Source organism: Pagrus pagrus (assembly GCF_965226575.1).
Source record: "Pagrus pagrus genome assembly, chromosome: 7".
NCBI lineage: Eukaryota > Metazoa > Chordata > Actinopteri > Spariformes > Sparidae > Pagrus > Pagrus pagrus.
The window spans coordinates 35,126,673-35,143,892 of NC_140191.1; the positions used below are offsets into that span (position 1 = coordinate 35,126,673).

The 17,220-nt window shown below is 40.3% G+C and overlaps 1 protein-coding gene across 3 annotated transcripts in view; it reads right to left on the minus strand.

The window, feature by feature from the left end:
* Nucleotides 1-1,254: 1,254 nt before the first annotated feature.
* Nucleotides 1,255-17,220, minus strand: part of LOC311260379 (uncharacterized protein) — a 30,819-nt gene continuing 14,853 nt past the window's right edge. For 2 of the 3 annotated variants that reach the window (XM_084358132.1, XM_084358131.1), the window contains exons 6-8: nt 15,468-15,584; nt 15,050-15,273; nt 1,255-3,224 (exon numbers count right to left, since the gene is read on the minus strand). In XM_084358132.1, the coding sequence (XP_084214258.1) occupies nt 1,977-3,224; nt 15,050-15,273; nt 15,468-15,584 (1,589 nt within the window). In that variant the 3' untranslated portion in view covers nt 1,255-1,976. The remainder of the gene's footprint in view (nt 3,225-15,049; nt 15,274-15,467; nt 15,585-17,220) is intronic. The other variant, XM_084358133.1, reaches the window with a different exon arrangement.

Genomic DNA, 17,220 nt, shown 5'->3' on the forward strand with positions numbered 1-17,220 from the left:
TAGTAAACGCATTGGTTATAAATAACTGCTGTAAGTTATTTATTACTGAAAGTTGTTTAACTTGTGTTGGCCATAAATGTTGCCAGTGACCTGTTATTTGGAGTGATAAAATATATTGTATAGACTGAATAATAAGTATTATTAACTCAACTACTTATTTAAAGCCCCTGTGTGTAGAAATACCATGTAATTTCGGCAAATAACATTTATTTTGTTTGAAAAAAGGAGCATCAACTGCCCTTTCCCAGCAGTCATCCTTGTTTTGGACTCCCCAGAGGAATTTTCTTTTCTAACATGTAGGGGCTTTGCTGAGAGAAAATGTGCAGTATTGATAATTGTATTGAGTCATTTTATTTAATACAGTCATAACATTTTTCCACTACTTCTATTCAATCTCTCCAAAATCTACTTATGAGCAAACTAATAGTACCTAATAGTCCACAATATCAGTGTGAGGAAATATACAAATTACAGTCATTTATCATACAGTATGATGACCATGTTAACAGTGAAGGTCAAACCACATTACCAGCATATATTGGTGTTTTACTTTTTTGTGTGTGTCAATCACCAACCTCACAATCCACATCCTTCTATTTCTACAAAAGTAAATCACGCTACAACTCTGTTGTTGTCTTATTAAGGCCCTTACAATCCTTTGTTGCCTATTAACATTATTGTGCGTTAATAAGACTATTCAAGTATTAATAATAACATTGTGAACATATTTGTTGGATTAGAAGACATTTATAAGCACTTTTACTTAAATTATCAACTTATAGACTGCTGAGAATAAAAAAAAAAAAAAAATTCTTATGATTTTTTATAATATTACAAAGTCATTTATTGAGTCTTACTGTTAGAGTTGGGTACAGTTCACATTTGAACACATACTAACACTGGTTATGGTGCCTGGAATTCAGTACAAGTACCCAGTGGTTCATTTTCTCACTGTAATAACAATAATGTAATATCAGTTGTAAAAATGTAAGTCAGCAGTTCATCCTTGAGTCCAACTCATTGGACACTTCCTCCAAATTTGGAAATATTCCCTCAAGGCGTCTCTGAGATATCGGGTTCATGAGAATGGGATGCCATGAGGTCACAGTGACCTTGACCTTTGACCGCCAAGATCTAACCACTTCATCCTTGAGTCCAAGTGGATTATATTCAAAATGTGAAATGATACTCCACTCGGGGGGTCCGGGGGAAGAACATTTTGAACATTTGCAATCTAAATGTATTAATCTGAAATTGACTTGGAAAAGAATCCTTTAATTCAAAGCATGAGAAGGAGGAACAATTACAGCAAGTAAAAGAAGTGTCACTGTTCATATTCTCTTTTTTTTTTTAGGGCAGACTTGAAAAATGTGAATGTATCCTCTCATTAATCCTTTAAGGATTTTAGATGAGAAATCTTTAGGACTTACGTAATAAATCTAGATAACCATGAACAAAGTATTCCTGTTTAAATGAAATGGCAGTAAATAGGTTGATTCTAAGGACTGTATTGTAACCTGACTGACAAAAGGCCTCGGAGCTCAGCAGGTTGCCAGATGTATTGCAGTTTTCTATGTAAGCTGCTCAAAGAATTTCACTTAAGTTGAACTATATGCTTTGATAAAACCAGTGCCCTTCCTATGTGTATCTAATACAGGAATATCAAGCTGTATTTCAGGTACAGCAGGGAAGCATCTGAAGTAAGTGACTTTTCACTATACAGTCCACCACACGTGTCTGCCATTATGCTGTGTCTTCCAATTATCTCTTTTACTTAAATACAATTAAAAGTATCCCACAATCATGGATAAATGTAGATAACAGTACATAGTCACTGCATCACAATCCAACCAGTCATAAGCCATCATGATGCATTACCTATGATCAACAGTATTGAATGGTGTTTCTGATATTTCACTAATTGTCCTAAACGTTAATTCTCAGTATAATAAATAGTGAATCTGTGAAGGTGAACGTTAGTGTTTTGGAGGGATTCTTGGGCTGGTCCTGGTCTTAATGGATGAGGTAGTCTTAGTCTGGGTGAGGCCCTTTGCAGAGCCCTTGGAAGTCCTACAGTAGTTACTGACAGGTGCACTGTCCTCAGTCGAGTCCTCTGTGGTGCCTTTGGAAGAGGTTTTTGCGGCACTGTTGGAACTGTGGATAGAGCAACTGCGGGCTGGTGAAGTACACTTGTTTATGTCCTTGACAGTAGCCTTGTTAGTGTCTTTAGCTGTGTGCTTGGCAGAATAATTGGCTAATGAGTCAGTGTGTACGTGGTTAGATGTCACTGAGTTGATAGCAGCTTTAGTTACAGTAGGCCTGGCAGTAGCAGCTCTGGCAAAAGTCCTTGAATCTGTAGTCCTGGTATTTGACTTAGGGATTGTGGATGACACAGACTGATTCCTCTGACGCCTTTTTTCTCTCACGTGTCTGCATATGAGCTCACTGACAGGGCTGAGGTCATAGTTTGTGATGACGTTGGTAAAGTTGACCCTTTCTTGAGAGGACTCCAGACCAGTGACCCTCGCCAATCTTAACTTCCCAACATTTACCTTGTCCTGTAGGTCTCCGCTAATGCAACCCTCTAGTGTCATCTCTCCAACATGGCCACATCTACCCTGTCCAAGTTCTTGAATGTGGTTGCCAGGGATTTCATCCATATGACTCACATACTCTGTACTAATATCTCTATCACAGTCAGCCTGCCTCTGTGGGATCTCACCAATATGGCAGTCACTCTCCAATGGGACATCACGATCGCTGCATTGCAATGTCATGCACTTTTTTGATGAGTTATTGTCCAAAGATGCCCAATTCAGAGGGGTAGGGCTGGTGTCTGGTGGGAGGCCCCTCCTCCGTCTGGACAACCTCAGGACCCTAGGGTTCTCACTTAGCTGTCTGATGACTAAACTATTAGTCAACGATGTTGGAGCTGTGGTCCTGCATGAATGTCTTCCTGAGTTCTTGATACTACTTGAGGTCTTGGGGTTTCTATAGTAGTTAGAGACTGTTCGGTGGTCAAGAGGAAGGTACTGATTGTGAGGCAGGTCTTGGTTGTTATGCAGGGATCTGCTTTGGGAATGGCCTCTTGATTTGCAGGTTCTGCTACGTCTTGTGCAGGGCCTGGGGGATCGTCTTCTACCAACCACTGTGCTAGGCTTTAAGGGAGGGACTGACCTGACATAGGAGGTTCTTTGTTCAGAGAATCCAGTTACCATGGTAACCTGCAAAAGAAAAAGATCATAACAGCTTGTGTTAAGAAACAGCAATGTTCCAGCAAAAGGCACGAAGCCTTCCTAGAAAGAACCCTTCTTATACAATTAAAGGCAGAAAAAAACATTAGGGAAAACAACACACAAGGCCCTATTTTAATCATGAAAGCACAGGTGCAAAGCAATCTGTCTCTGTGGGCCTCTCCAATGGTTCCTTTTGGTATGTGCAAAAAGGGCTGGTTGAAGTAGAATATAGAGGGTGGAGTGATAAATAAGTACACTCCCAGACAGTCATTTCAATGGTTTAATTGCTCTAAAGCAGAAAAATAACTTCTCCTGAAAATCAAGTTTTTGTCCGGATGGAGCAGAGCAGTAGAGGCTGAATTTTTTTTCGAGAATTCTGTGGGTTTTCTTGTTTAGAGGGATGGATTTGAAAAGACTGTTGATTTTGTGAACTATTACACAATTGGTTTTTACATGTCCTTCCTTCATTGAATGAAGCTTAATAAAAAAGTCCTTGCTGCTTTTGTAACTTGGCTAGCAATTCCTCATCCGTCCTGAATTTCTTATCTGCTGACAGATTTCTGAATTTCTCTGCATGTTTTGTCCTGAAGCAACGGCTCAAGTTGTAGTCTTGACATGTCTGTGGCTCAGTCCCCTCATGATGACACTGTGACTTCAAATATCACTCACATCAATCACCTGTGACAGGAGCAAGCACACTCATGACACAAGTGTTTCAAAATAAAAGCCAATTTACATGTTATTTCATTAGATTTTTATCAACTTCATGAGTAAAATGGTGTGGTTTGTCATCGACCTTGCTGGACCTTGCTGTGGACCCATAAAGGGCAATTAAATTGGCACTAAATTCAATGCCATGTCTTAATATAATAGAGGACTCCGCCGCTAACCTCAGTTCCTCACAAATTGATCATCTTCTTGATAGCACTGCAGGCTCATTGCGAACAACACTGGACTCTATTGCCCCTCTGAAAAAGAAACCTATAAAGCACAGGAGGTTAGCACCCTGGTATAACTCGGATACCCGCAAATTGAAGCAAACATCACGGAAATTTGAAAGGAAATGGCGTTCCACTAATTTGGAAGAATCCCGCTTAGCCTGGAAAGATAGCCTTAAAATATATAGGAAGGCCCTCCGCAATGCCAGAGCAAGCTATTACTCGTCATTAATAGAGGAAAACAAAAACAACACCTGGTTTCTTTTCAGCACTGTAGCCAGGCTGACAGAAAGTCACAGCTCTACTGAACCATGTATTCCTACAACGCTCAGTAGTAATGACTTCATGAGCTTCTTTAATGATAAAATTTTAACTATTAGAGACAAAATCCATCATCGCTTGCCCTCAACTGGCACTATTGTATCTTTAAACACAGGAACCTCAGAAACAGTTGTAAATTCTGACTTGACTTCTAGACTGCTTCTCTCCCATTGACCTCCACTAACTAACTTCGATGGTTTCTTCATCTAGACCAACAACTTGTCTCCTAGACCCCATCCCAACTAGGTTGCTGAAAGAAACTTTACCTTTAATTAGCATATCTCTACTAGAAATGATCAACGTGTCTCTATTAACAGGATACGTACCACAGTCCTTTAAACTAGCTGTAATTAGACCGCTCCTTAAAGTGAAACTCTCGCCAAAAAGCAACCGAGGCTTTATTTATGATTGGGTATGAGTCAAACCTTCACGTACAAGCACACTCATGACAAAAGAGGCACTTTTAAGATTTACCGTAGTTTCGTTTTGGGGCAAGCTCATTTTGAACGGGAGTACATAGGGCATACCACGACGGCATCAAAATGTCTATTTTTTTAGCGTGGGACGCTCCTCGGGCTTATTTCCAGATGAATTCGCGGATAATTCGTTGTTCTGTCGTTAGTCAAAAGCAACACTGACGTCCATGTTGTTGCGTCCCACCGTTACTCTCCGTCATGATGGCCGCACTCGGAGATCGACACTTTTTGCCTGGAATGGCGGCGGCGCGCCGGAGTCCCAGTAGCTAAGCGTAAGTAGTTCAAAACCGTCTTTTTCACACACTTTGTGTACACAAACAATGTTCTTACTGCTCGTGTCATGAGTAGAGACCCTGGTGATGCTACCAGTAAAGTTTCATGATGTGTGGAGCCTTCTTAGTGGTCTAAAAATAGACATTTTGATGCCGTCGTGGTATGCCCTATGTACTCCCGTTCAAAATGAGCTTGCCCCAAAACGAAACTACGGTAAATCTTAAAAGTGCCTCTTTTGTCATGAGTGTGCTTGTACGTGAAGGTTTGACTCATACCCAATCATAAATAAAGCCTCGGTTGCTTTTTGGCGAGAGTTTCACTTTAAAAAGCCTAATCTTGATCCAGAAGCTTTAGCCAACTATAGACCTATATCCAACCTCCCTTTCCTCTCCAAGATCCTTGAGAAAGCAGTCGCCAACCAGCTATGTGACTTTCTTCATAACAATAGTTTATATGAAGATTTTCAATCAGGTTTTAGAACACATCATAGCACAGAGACGGCACTGGTTAAAGTTACAAATGACCTCCTAATCGCTTCTGACAAAGGACTTATCTCTGTCCTGGTCTTACTAGATCTTAGTGCTGCATTTGATACCATTTCTCATCACATTCTACTACAGACACTGGAACACTTAATTGGCATTAAAGGACCCGCATTAAACTGGTTTAAGTCCTATTTATCGGATCGATTTCAGTTTGTACATGTTAATGATGAGTCATCCCTGTATACCAAGGTTAGTCATGGTGTTCCTCAAGGCTCCATGCTTGGACCCATACTATTCACCTTATATGTGCTCCCTCTAGGAAATATAATTCGGAAACACTCCATAAACTTTCATTGTTACGCAGATGATACCCAGTTATATCTATCAATAAAGCCAGATGAAACTAATCAGCTTACTTAACTCTATGCATGTCTCAAGGACATTAAGACCTGGATGACCTGCAATTTTCTGCTGTTAAATTCAGATAAAACCGAAGTTACAGTACTTGGTCCTAAACACCTTAGAGATGCATTATCTAATGATATAGCTAGTTTGGATGGCATTAACTTGGCCTCCAGCACCACCGTCAGGAGTCTGGGTATCTTGATCTTTGATCAAGATATGTCCTTCAACTCCCACATAAAACAAATTTCAAGGTCTGCATTTTTTCATCTACGTAACATTGCAAAAATCAGGCCCATCCTGTCTCAAAAAGACGCAGAAAAGCTAGTCCATGCATTTGTTACTTCCAGGCTGGACTATTGTAATTCTCTATTATCAGGCTGCCCTAACAAGTCTCTAAAGAGTCTCCAGCTGGTCCAGAATGCTGCAGCACGTGTACTGACAGGAACTAAGAAAAGAGATCATATTACTCCTGTATTGGCCTCTCTGCACTGGCTCCCTGTAAAATCAAGAATAGAGTTTAAAATCCTTCTCCTCACTTACAAAGCTGTTAATGGTCAGGCACCATCATATCTCCTGGAGCTCATACTACCCTATCACCCAACTAGAGCATTACGCTCCCAGAACGCAGGATTACTTGTAGTTCCTAAAGTCTCCAAAAGCAGAATGGGAGCCAGAGCCTTCAGTTATCAAGCTCCTCTTCTGTGGAACCATCTTCCTGTTTTGGTCCGGGAGGCGGACACCCTCTCTACCTTTAAGAGTAGACTTAAGACCTTCCTTTTCGATAGAGCTTATAGTTAGGGCTGGCCCAGGCCTGTCTTGGACCAGCTCTTAGTTATGCTGCTATAGGCCTAGTCCGGGGGACAAATGACACACTGAGCTTCTCTCTCCTCCTCTCCTCTCCATCTGTATACATTATGCCCGTATACATGCCCCATCTCTGCATGTCACTGACTTCACTTCTTCCCCGGAGTCCTTGTGCTTTCTAGTCCTACAGGCTCCCATGGATCCTGGCCGCGCCCGGGTCATGGATCGTGGATGCGCCTACTGCTATGGCCCTGCCTGATCATGGATGCGCCTACTGCCATGGCCCTGCCTGACACCCACCACTACTGTCGCTAATATTAGTCATATCTCTGTTACATACGTTCCACTACTATTATTGTAATGCATTACTACATACTATCCTTACAGTTAACCACTACTACTGTTATCACTAGTAATCACATTTCCATGTGCATTTCATTATTATTGCTGTAATACCTCTTTATGTACTTTCATTCCTGTCAACCATCCATTATAATTGTATACATTGTGATCTCGTTGATCTGCTCTGTACATGCGACATCTATTGCACGTCTGTCCGTCCTGGGAGAGGGATCCCTCCTCTGTGGCTCTTCCTGAGGTTTCTTCCGCATTTTTTTCCCCTGTTAAAAGGGCTTTTTTTTGGGGCAAGTTTTTCCTCACTCGAATCGAGGGTCGAAGGACAGAGGGTGTCGTCTCTGTACAGATTGTAAAGCCCTCTGAGGCAAACTGTGATTTGTGAATTTGGGCTATACAAATAAAATTTGATTTGATTTGATTAGTTAGATTACAATGTTGAATATTTTAGTTCAAATTAAAATTGCTGTGTCTGTTTACTAATTTTTTTTTCAAATTACAAGCTCTACCTCCTTTTTGTTTCCATATAGATTTTGTGATTAAAATCACTATAGTGAACACAACTGTGTTTTCAGGTGACCTGGAGACGTGGTGTCTGCCACACACACTCAGCTTTGTATATCTTCAGCACCTGCACATACAGATGTTTCTCCTTTCATATGACCTGTTTGCCGCTGCGTTACCGCAGTGACACAGCAGCAGCAGTAAAAGGGGGGACTGCGCTTGATAACTGTAGGCGCTAGGTGACAGCAGAATGCTTGAATCCTGATGATGACAGTAAAATCCTGTTGACAGGATTTTACTTTATACTCCATTTGACCATAATGTGCTCAGCAATGGCAGAGTGCTGCTGTCTGTATTTCAGCTGGTTGACTCCACAGGAAGCAGATGTGTGTAGTCTAACGCTGTGTTAATGACTGCTTCAGCTGATATTTAACTTTAACAGCTCTTCTGTTAACTAAGTTAAACAAACTAAAGTAACATTGTAACATTAAGTTACTGTTCATACTTGCATAAGTACAGTGTGATGTATATAGATTAACTTGTGATATAACTTTAACCAGTGGTGCAGGTGTACAGCACAGAACTTCTTATTTTTCAGTCGACATTGCGTATACCCACTTCTAAATCCCCTCTGTGCATGTTCGTTAAATTGGTTGAGGGAGCTATAGGTAACAGCAACAATCATTAGTGCTAATGTAGCTCCTCAGGGATTTAAGCTGTTATTGTTCTAATTTTGGCAATCTAACCCGTGATAACACATCAAGGTTGTGAGGACTATGGCTGTTTTTAGCTGTTGTTGATTTTGTTAAAATACGCCAAAACGTAACAGTCTGGGCTGATGGAATGTGAATACTGTAAAATTTGGACTTAGGCTACATTGTAAATACAGATAACATCCCTTGTATTCACTCACTTGTCCACAGATCGCAGCATTGGAGGTTTGATCCCCAGCTCTTTCAAACGTAGCCTACTTTATTCAGTGACTTGTTAGATTAGTCAGCCGTGCACACAGTTATTACTGTTTTTGTTTCTACTGTACCTGCTATTCAAGCTCACCACAGAGGAATGGTTTAAAATACAATAAAAAAAAAGCAAAAGATTGCAAAAGACAAAAATGTGTAGTGTTATACAGGCTCTTGCTCTCAGTGTGCAGAATTAATGCACCTTGTGGGGGCTGAGAGACCTGTTGGACAATGGCCGATTAAGTGAACAAAAATGTCCACTGTAATGCACATAGGTATGTAGTCAGAGTAGCCCTCCTGGCCCGACCCTGCTGCTGCTGTCTGCTACACACACACACACAATGTGAAGAAATAAAAAAAAAATTATTTGACTGTGTCCTTTCCGGTTAAATGGATCGAGGGGAAAAACCCTCTCCCCTACTTACTACATTTCATAAACCTCTAATTTGCGGTTGAATGTAGAGAATGGATTATGAGGCTGATCCACATGCACACATTTCCAGGTATAAGCACTGTTTTATAAATGAGATAAACTCTGCAGAGAATCCACACCAAATGTTTGCGTACATATAAATGAGGAAATGTATGTACCCCAAAAAATATTCTGATTTATAAAACCTTGTGTATTCCTGCCAGAACACAATTTCCTTTTATACACTGCTCAAAGAAATCAAGGGAACACTTAATCGTCACAGTTTAACAATAAGTAAGTTAAATTCAGGGATATCAATCTGTCCATTTAGGAAGCACAAGTGATTGTGAATCAATTTCACTTGCTTTGGAGCAAATGAAAGTGACAGCAGGTGCAATGGAGAGACAAAAGCAAGACAACGACCCAAGTTTTGTGTTCTGCTAGTGTCCTTGTCACAACTGGTAGCATGAGGCAGTACTTGCAGCCTGGTCAGGTTGCACAGATTGTCCAGCTCCTCCAGGATGGCACATCCATATATGTGGTCTCAAGAAGGTTTGCTCTGTCTCCCAGCACAGTCTCAAGAGCATGTAGAAGATACCAGGAGACCAGCCATTACACAAGGAGATCTGGACAGGGCCGTAGAAGGGCATCAACCCAGCAGCAGGACCGGTATCTGCTCCTTTTTGTGAGGAGGAACTAGAGGAGCACTGCCAGAGCCCTATAAAATGACTTCCAGCAGGCTACTGGTGTGCATGTTTCTAACTAAACTGACAGACCCCATGAGCATCCGCTAAAGAACACCAGAATTGGCAGGTACGCCAGTGTCACCCCGTTCTCTTCATAGGTGAGAGCATGTTCCCACTGAGCACATGTGGCAGGCGTGAAAGAGTCTGGAGACCACGTGGTGAATGTTATGCTGCCCGTCATGCTAACCCTGCTGCCTGGTTGGTTTTGGGTCAGTGATGGCCAGGGGAGGCATATCCTTGGAGGGTCGCACAGACCTCCATGTCACAGCCAACCCTGACTGTCCTGAGGTACTGGGATGAAATCCTCAGAGCGATTATAAGACCTGGTGCAGTAGGCCGTGGGTTCCTCCTGGTGCAGGAAAATGCCCGGCCTCATGTGGCCAGAGTGTGTAGTAAGTTCCTGGATGACGAAGCCATTGAAGCCATTGACTGGCCCTCTTCCCCGACCAAGAAGTCCAATTGAGCACCTATGAGACGTTATGTATCAGTGCAATCCGATGACACCAAATATTTCTACAGGCTGTCCAGGAGCTCACTTATGCCCTGATCCAGGTCTGGGAGGAGATCCCACAGGACACCATCTGCCAACTCATTAGGAACATGCCCAGACTACTGAGTCACAATATGAGTTGCTGAGATAAAGTTTACTCGAAACGATGTAATTTAGTACATTTTTCTAGCCTAAACAGTCACTATACTATATTTGCCTGAAGGCACGGTCCCGCGTGCACGCGAGTCTCCCTCACAGCCACACAACAACTCCCACAACCAATCAACGAGAACTCGCGATAAATGCAAGTTTGTGAGTTTCAAAGTTTTAAATCACTTTTTGAGGCAGATCCCTCTTGTGTTTGTGTGTCACTCGGTCGCTCACAGCTGGATGTAAATACCGGTGTGTATCTATCGCGAGTTCTCGTTGATCTTGTCTGGTGCGGCTTCCGTAGTGCAAGCGGCTGTGAGAGAGACTCGTGTGCACGTGGGAGCATGCCTCCAGTCAAATATAGTATACTGACTGTTTAGGCTAGAAAAATGTATTAAATGACGTTGTTTCAAGTAAACTCTGGATGTTGCCACTTCAGGACACTTGGATTGCAGTGGACGAGCAGTATGGAGGAATATTACAAAGTTTTTGTGTAGTTTTATGGACCTTTTCGTCTCGGACACCATTGACGCCTGTTCTATGGATTTTTGCTGCAAGATGGTACCCCCGCGGGTCTCCAGCTGCACTTTGAGGAATAAAAAACTTCACCGGACTTCTCATCAGCATGAGGGTGAGTCGATAACGACTGAATTTCGTTCTAGTGAGTGAACTATTCCTTTAACAAGCTGACCTTATTCTAAAGTAAAAGAAAAGAGAGTGCTTATCAATATTATATATATATATATATTAGGGGTGTGCAGAGCAGCCGATATGTGTATCTGTATTTGTATTTGTTGAGGGGGGAAAGGTATTTGTATTTGTATTTGTATTCGAGTAAAATAAAAAAATTTTGAGTTACACTTCTAATTTTCGTTATAGTGTAAGTATTCTTTAATTATCCATTATAATAAGTATGGATATGCAATATTGGTTGATGTTTTTCCATAAATCCAGCAATGAACATGTAACAAAGAATGTCATTGAAAAGAAAATAACATAACAGCCATTACCTCATCCATGGTTAAAACCAACAACTAATAAAACATCATTGTGAACATTATGAACCCCATCACCACCCGTCCTTGTTGGAGGACGTTGAACAGACAAAATAAAAACAAATAATACTTAAAAGAACTGTTCTTTCTAATGCACAGAATTCCAAGAACTAAACTTGATCTGTAAATAATATGACATAGTAGCCTATAGCTAACGGTCATTATGCTTCTGGCCTCTACCTGGTGTTTTTACTAAACTTAACCAACTCCTTTCTTCATTGCCTAAAACCCAACCAAAGCACCGAGCAAAGAATTTTTTTTTCTCCCCCGGTCTGCTGTCAGCAGGGTCGCCGGCTGCAGCAGCCTTGCGCCTGTGAAGTGGGCTCAAGCCGCGTTCAGCCGCGCTCGAGCGGAGCGGGGGAGAAAAACAATGTGTATTTCTTTTACTCTGTGGAAGATCTCCCAACGGAGTGAGGGACAAAGCAAGTGGGACAGATCTGCCCAGTCCCTGAGCAGCGCGCGTTTCACAGACAAGCCACAACGCAGAGTGTAAATAACGTCACCTGGTTCAGCAGCACCATGGACAGCTGCGGGGGCGGGGGGGTCGGAACAGCGGTGTTTCGACCCCCCCCGCCCCCGACTCCTGAACGTCACTCACTCACTCATCCAGGCATGTACTGCGGTCTCATGAGGAAACGTAGCTTTTTGATATGATGTTTTTCTTGTTCCCGAATACAAATATTTTTTAAAGTATTTGTTCGAAATAAGTATTCGTAAAAAACACGTTATTTGTGCCTTTCCGAATACCGTATTCGGGTTCGGCTCCACCCCTAATATATATATATATATATATATATATATATGCGCATATATATAACAAGTTCTTCAAAGCTAAGGATTGTGTTTGCCCCATTAATATCTTGAAGAGTAGTAACAACTTTATCCTCCCAAGCTTTGTTAGTAAATGGTTTACCCCCAGATAGAAGATGATTATTCTTTCATAATGGATAAGATTTACACGATATACTCTTAAATTTCAGGATTTTTTCTGCAGCTCTAAACACTTGTAGCACATAGGTTAAAATTGGTCCATTATACAAACCACATTTTTTGGTTGACAGACCTATATAGAGAAAGTCCTTCAACTTCATTAGTGCTATTAACTCTTGCTCTATATTCTTCCATGACAAAACTTTATCCTCCTCCATCCAATCCAAGTAAGACTTTTCAATACAAATGCCCAGTGATACAGTTTAATATTTGGAGTATGCTAATTCCCCTTTCAGTCTTTTTGAACTGGAGAGCTGACCACTTTATATTAGGTCTTTTACCATTCCAAATATAGTCTCTTAGTAAGGAGAGCAATTTTTGCCAAAATCCTGCAGGGGGTGCAAGTGGGATCAAAGAGGAAATAAAATTAATGCAGGGTAATATATTTTCATTTTGACAACAGATAAACGAGCTGGAAATTATGCGCTGTTGCACATATTGTTATGGGGAGAACTCAATGGAGCTTCTTATTAAATGTGCAAGTGGTTCAATAGAAATAGTAAATATTAAAGGTGATAAAGGGTCCCCCTGCCATATGCCTCGTGCTATGTCAAACAACTCTGAGAAGCCTCCTCCCACACACAATCAGGCTGAAGGATTTACATATAACGTTTGAATAATATTTAGAAATGTATTGCCAAACTTAAATTCTTTCAATACCCTCCAAAGATATGTCCATTCAAGGCAATCAAATGCCTTTTTGGCATCCAGAAATCACAAACCACATGCAGGCGGGATTTTATGAGACGCACTTAGAATGTGTAGGAGTTGGCGAATATTATCAGAAGCAAGACGTCCTCGAATGAAGCCCATTTGATCTGGATGAATCTGGATGAATTATTCCCTATTATTGTGTCTGCTAGCTAGGGCTTCAGAAAAATATCTTAAGGTCAGCATTTATCATTGTGATTGGGTGGCGATTGGCACACTCCTTACCGGGCTTATGTATGACTGTAATGATTGCTGTGTTTAGGTCTCTGTGGAAAGAGCCAATTTCAAAAGGGTAGTTTATTGTTTCCAACCATACTGGTCATAGTATATCCCAAAGTGCTAAATACAGTTCGACAGGTATGCTGTCTATACCTGCCGTACGTCCATTGTTTGTAGCTTTGACTGCTTTAAGTAGCTCATCCAATGTAATAGGGGAGTCTAAAGTTTTTGTGTACTCTCATGACAATTTATGTAGGCTCAATCCACTAAAACAATTTTTAGAAGTCTCATTTATTTCTTTGGTCGAAGATACTTCTCCATGTTTAGCACGTCTAAATATGGCAAAAGCATTTTAACCTCTTTGAGAGTTATTGCCAAAAGATGTCTCGGTCTGCTACCTTCAGCATAATACTTTGTTTGGTTATATGAATCATTTATTCTGCCCTACTGCTTAATAAATCATTCAATTATGCTTGTTTGGTTTTAAGCTTGTTTTCTTTTGTCAGTCAAGTCTTTTTGAGGTCATTCTCTAGATCCTTACATTGCTCTTCTAGGGAGATCTTTTGAAGCCTGCTTTTATGTTAATGGCAACTAAACCATATGCTGTTATTCTGCAAGAAACCCTTGATAGAGGCCCAAACCAGTCACATCTGAGATACTATTTTTATCTAAATTAATAAATTCTGTCAATTTTTCTCTCAACTGTGTTAGAATATCATTATTTTTTAGAAGATTGCAGTTGAACCTCCATCTAGTAGCCCTATTTTGGGTTTTACCACAATCAAAATATATATAATAGGGCTGTGATCAGATATATATGTCTGGGCTGGGTCTGAGTGCACTAGAGGAACTGAGAATGTAATCTATATGGGAGACAGTTTTATGTATTGTGGAGAAAAATGCGTAGTCTTCAACAGATGAATTAAAGTAGTTTTTTTTTTCATTTTATTGATTTGATCAATCTATTTATATAAATATATATTTATTTATTTATATACTTTTTTTTTATCACGCTGAGCTCCTAGGCATCTTTTTTATTTATTTAAAATAATGTCAACAAATTTAATTATGCATGAGAGGAGAGTTACCGCTTAGCTCTGGAGAGTAGCTACCAGACTCCTTGTTGACTCCAAATGCAGTACCACTAGGTTTTACCTACAGGACGTGTGTCTTTGATCATCATCATTTAAAAACAACAGACACCAAAAAAATTCTCTCAGCAATAAAATCCGAGTGCACCAAAAAGCTTCCTTCTGATTCACTCCTGACGGTGCTAACAACCTAAGTTTTGATTGCACTAGATGCTGGATGTGTTGTGTAGCCATCACTGCGTCTTTGCTTTTAATGTTGCTGCTCTGTCATCTTAAAATTGTGATCAACAGGATAAAGAGAACACTTTCTTCCCCACAATAAACTGAACAGGGTGTACCATGTCTCAGTGTCAAACTCAACCTACATAATTGATGATACAACCAGATACCTTTCAGACAGAGAAGTGTGTAGAAAGGATGATCAGACCTTGTTAGTCTTCCTGACCTGTAGGGAGAGCTGGCGAGGTCTTAGGAGGTGTCTCTCAGGTTCCACTCTCCTGTCCTCCTCCAGCCCCTCTCTCCTCCTCCTCTGCTGTTCCTCCTCTTTCCTCTCTCTCTCCCTCCTCCTTTGTGCCCGGGCAGTTAGAGGACAGAAAGAGCTGACTGCTGCAGAGCCTCCACTCCCCTTCAGAGACCTAGAGTCTCGCTGCGCTGAATGATTTCAAGGCAGATGCGGAGGCACAACGACAGACACATGGAAAGGCAGGAAAATATATATTAATTCAAGCAAAGAGAATGCGAGTGAAGCATTTTGTTCAACAAATGAATCTACCTTTTTGTTGTCTCATACCGATAGGTAAGTAGATAAGTACCTATTGTTTTACTGAATATGTTTATGTTCTTACCCTCAGCTACAGTCCTGTGATTGGTGTTATGACAGGAAGTAAGATGCTCAGTGCCAGCCTTCTCTTTTGCTCGTCCCCTCGCTAAGAAGGCCACGTTGCTAGGCAACGCTGCTGAACCTGAAGTGAAAGAAGAAAATTATTATTTCATTGTTTTTAATGTGTGATATTCCTCGACAAATAATTATTTCCAAGTGTACGACCATGAATAAACACATTCTTGTCAGGAGCACTGTTATGCTCATCTGAAAGAGAGCATACAATACAGCAGTAGGCTATAACATTTTTTTTACTTCTATCTCCTTCTGTCTTCCTCCTGCATCTCAGATGGGAGGGACTAAGACAGGGCCACACTGCATGCTACTCCTGCATGCTTTCAGCTACACAAACCATTCAAATATTAAAATGTTTAGCACTCTAAGAACTAACCACAGGACTCTTATGCCTGTATTTAACTTTTACACATCTTTTATTTTATTTGAAAATATTAAAGGTCACATTGAAAACATACAAATCATTTTTAAATATAAAACAGACTTATAGAAAAGTGCAGAATAAAAATCTCTCTTTACTTTAAAACATTATTATGACTGTGTAAAAATAATTTTACAATGTTTGTCCAAAATGATTGTTTTGTTTATCTCTGTGTAAGAATTCTGACATTTGGTTCCAGCTTCTAAAAGATTTGTCAGCCAATTGTATAACGCCATTGGTATCACGTGGTGTCTGTGTTTGGTCAGCATCAACAGTCTTGGTAGTTGCCAAAAAGTCTACAGTAGTTCTACAGTATGTGCCCAATCATACATTTGCAATCTAGCGTTAACAACATTAGCTAGTGCACAAACTGGCAACCATTTGAGGGGGCAGATGATTGAAAGAACAGCGGTGTTGTGACATGAATGCAGTGGAAGGCGGACGATGGAGCATCACCTTTAAGTGCTGAATGTTATCAAAAACACATAAGCTTTTCTCAACAAAATTTCACCATCAAAAATTAACTGGAATAGGAAAAACAAGGTTGGTGGTTCCCCAACTGCGGCTACAAGCAACCTTTACTACAGCGACTAGCCTTTACTATTACTACTGCTACAACTGTATGGAACCCAATCTGGGCTAAAAGGTTTGTTAATTTGAAAAATAAGTGCAAATAAAGGTTTTTTTTAATAAATAATTTATTTTCATATTTCACTCAAATATTTTTTCCTTTCTAAAAGACCTTGCCTTCATGAAATGTGGGTTCTTTGAGAAGTATGACTCAACACTTTATAGACAACGTTTTCATGTGTTTGGAAAAACTGATGCTCATGATAAAATAAGCTATTTTAAAGCACACATGGCAATGATTGGCATATAAGAGCAGAACAATATGCCAGATTGTGAAGTTTATATACAAAAGAATTTAGAAGTATCTGCTGCCATATCACCAGACCAGGCTATGAGACTCAATACTCAAGCTTATCTAAAATTCAAGACGGAATTTTACACTTTGATCTGTTGAAATTGATGGTAGGGCAGGTGCGGTGATTAAAAAATTAATAATTATTAATAGTAATTATTAAAATTCATAATAAATTATTTAAACAGGGCACAGTCCTGGAATCAGGGTACAATAACCAGATCAAAAACAGTCTCAAAAGAAGAGTTCACTTTAAAAGGTAAATATTTGTAAAACATTTAGAATAAAAGCAACAGTGAAGGAAATGTATCCGAGCACTGACCATCACAACCACCTGTTACCACAAAACATATTCACAAA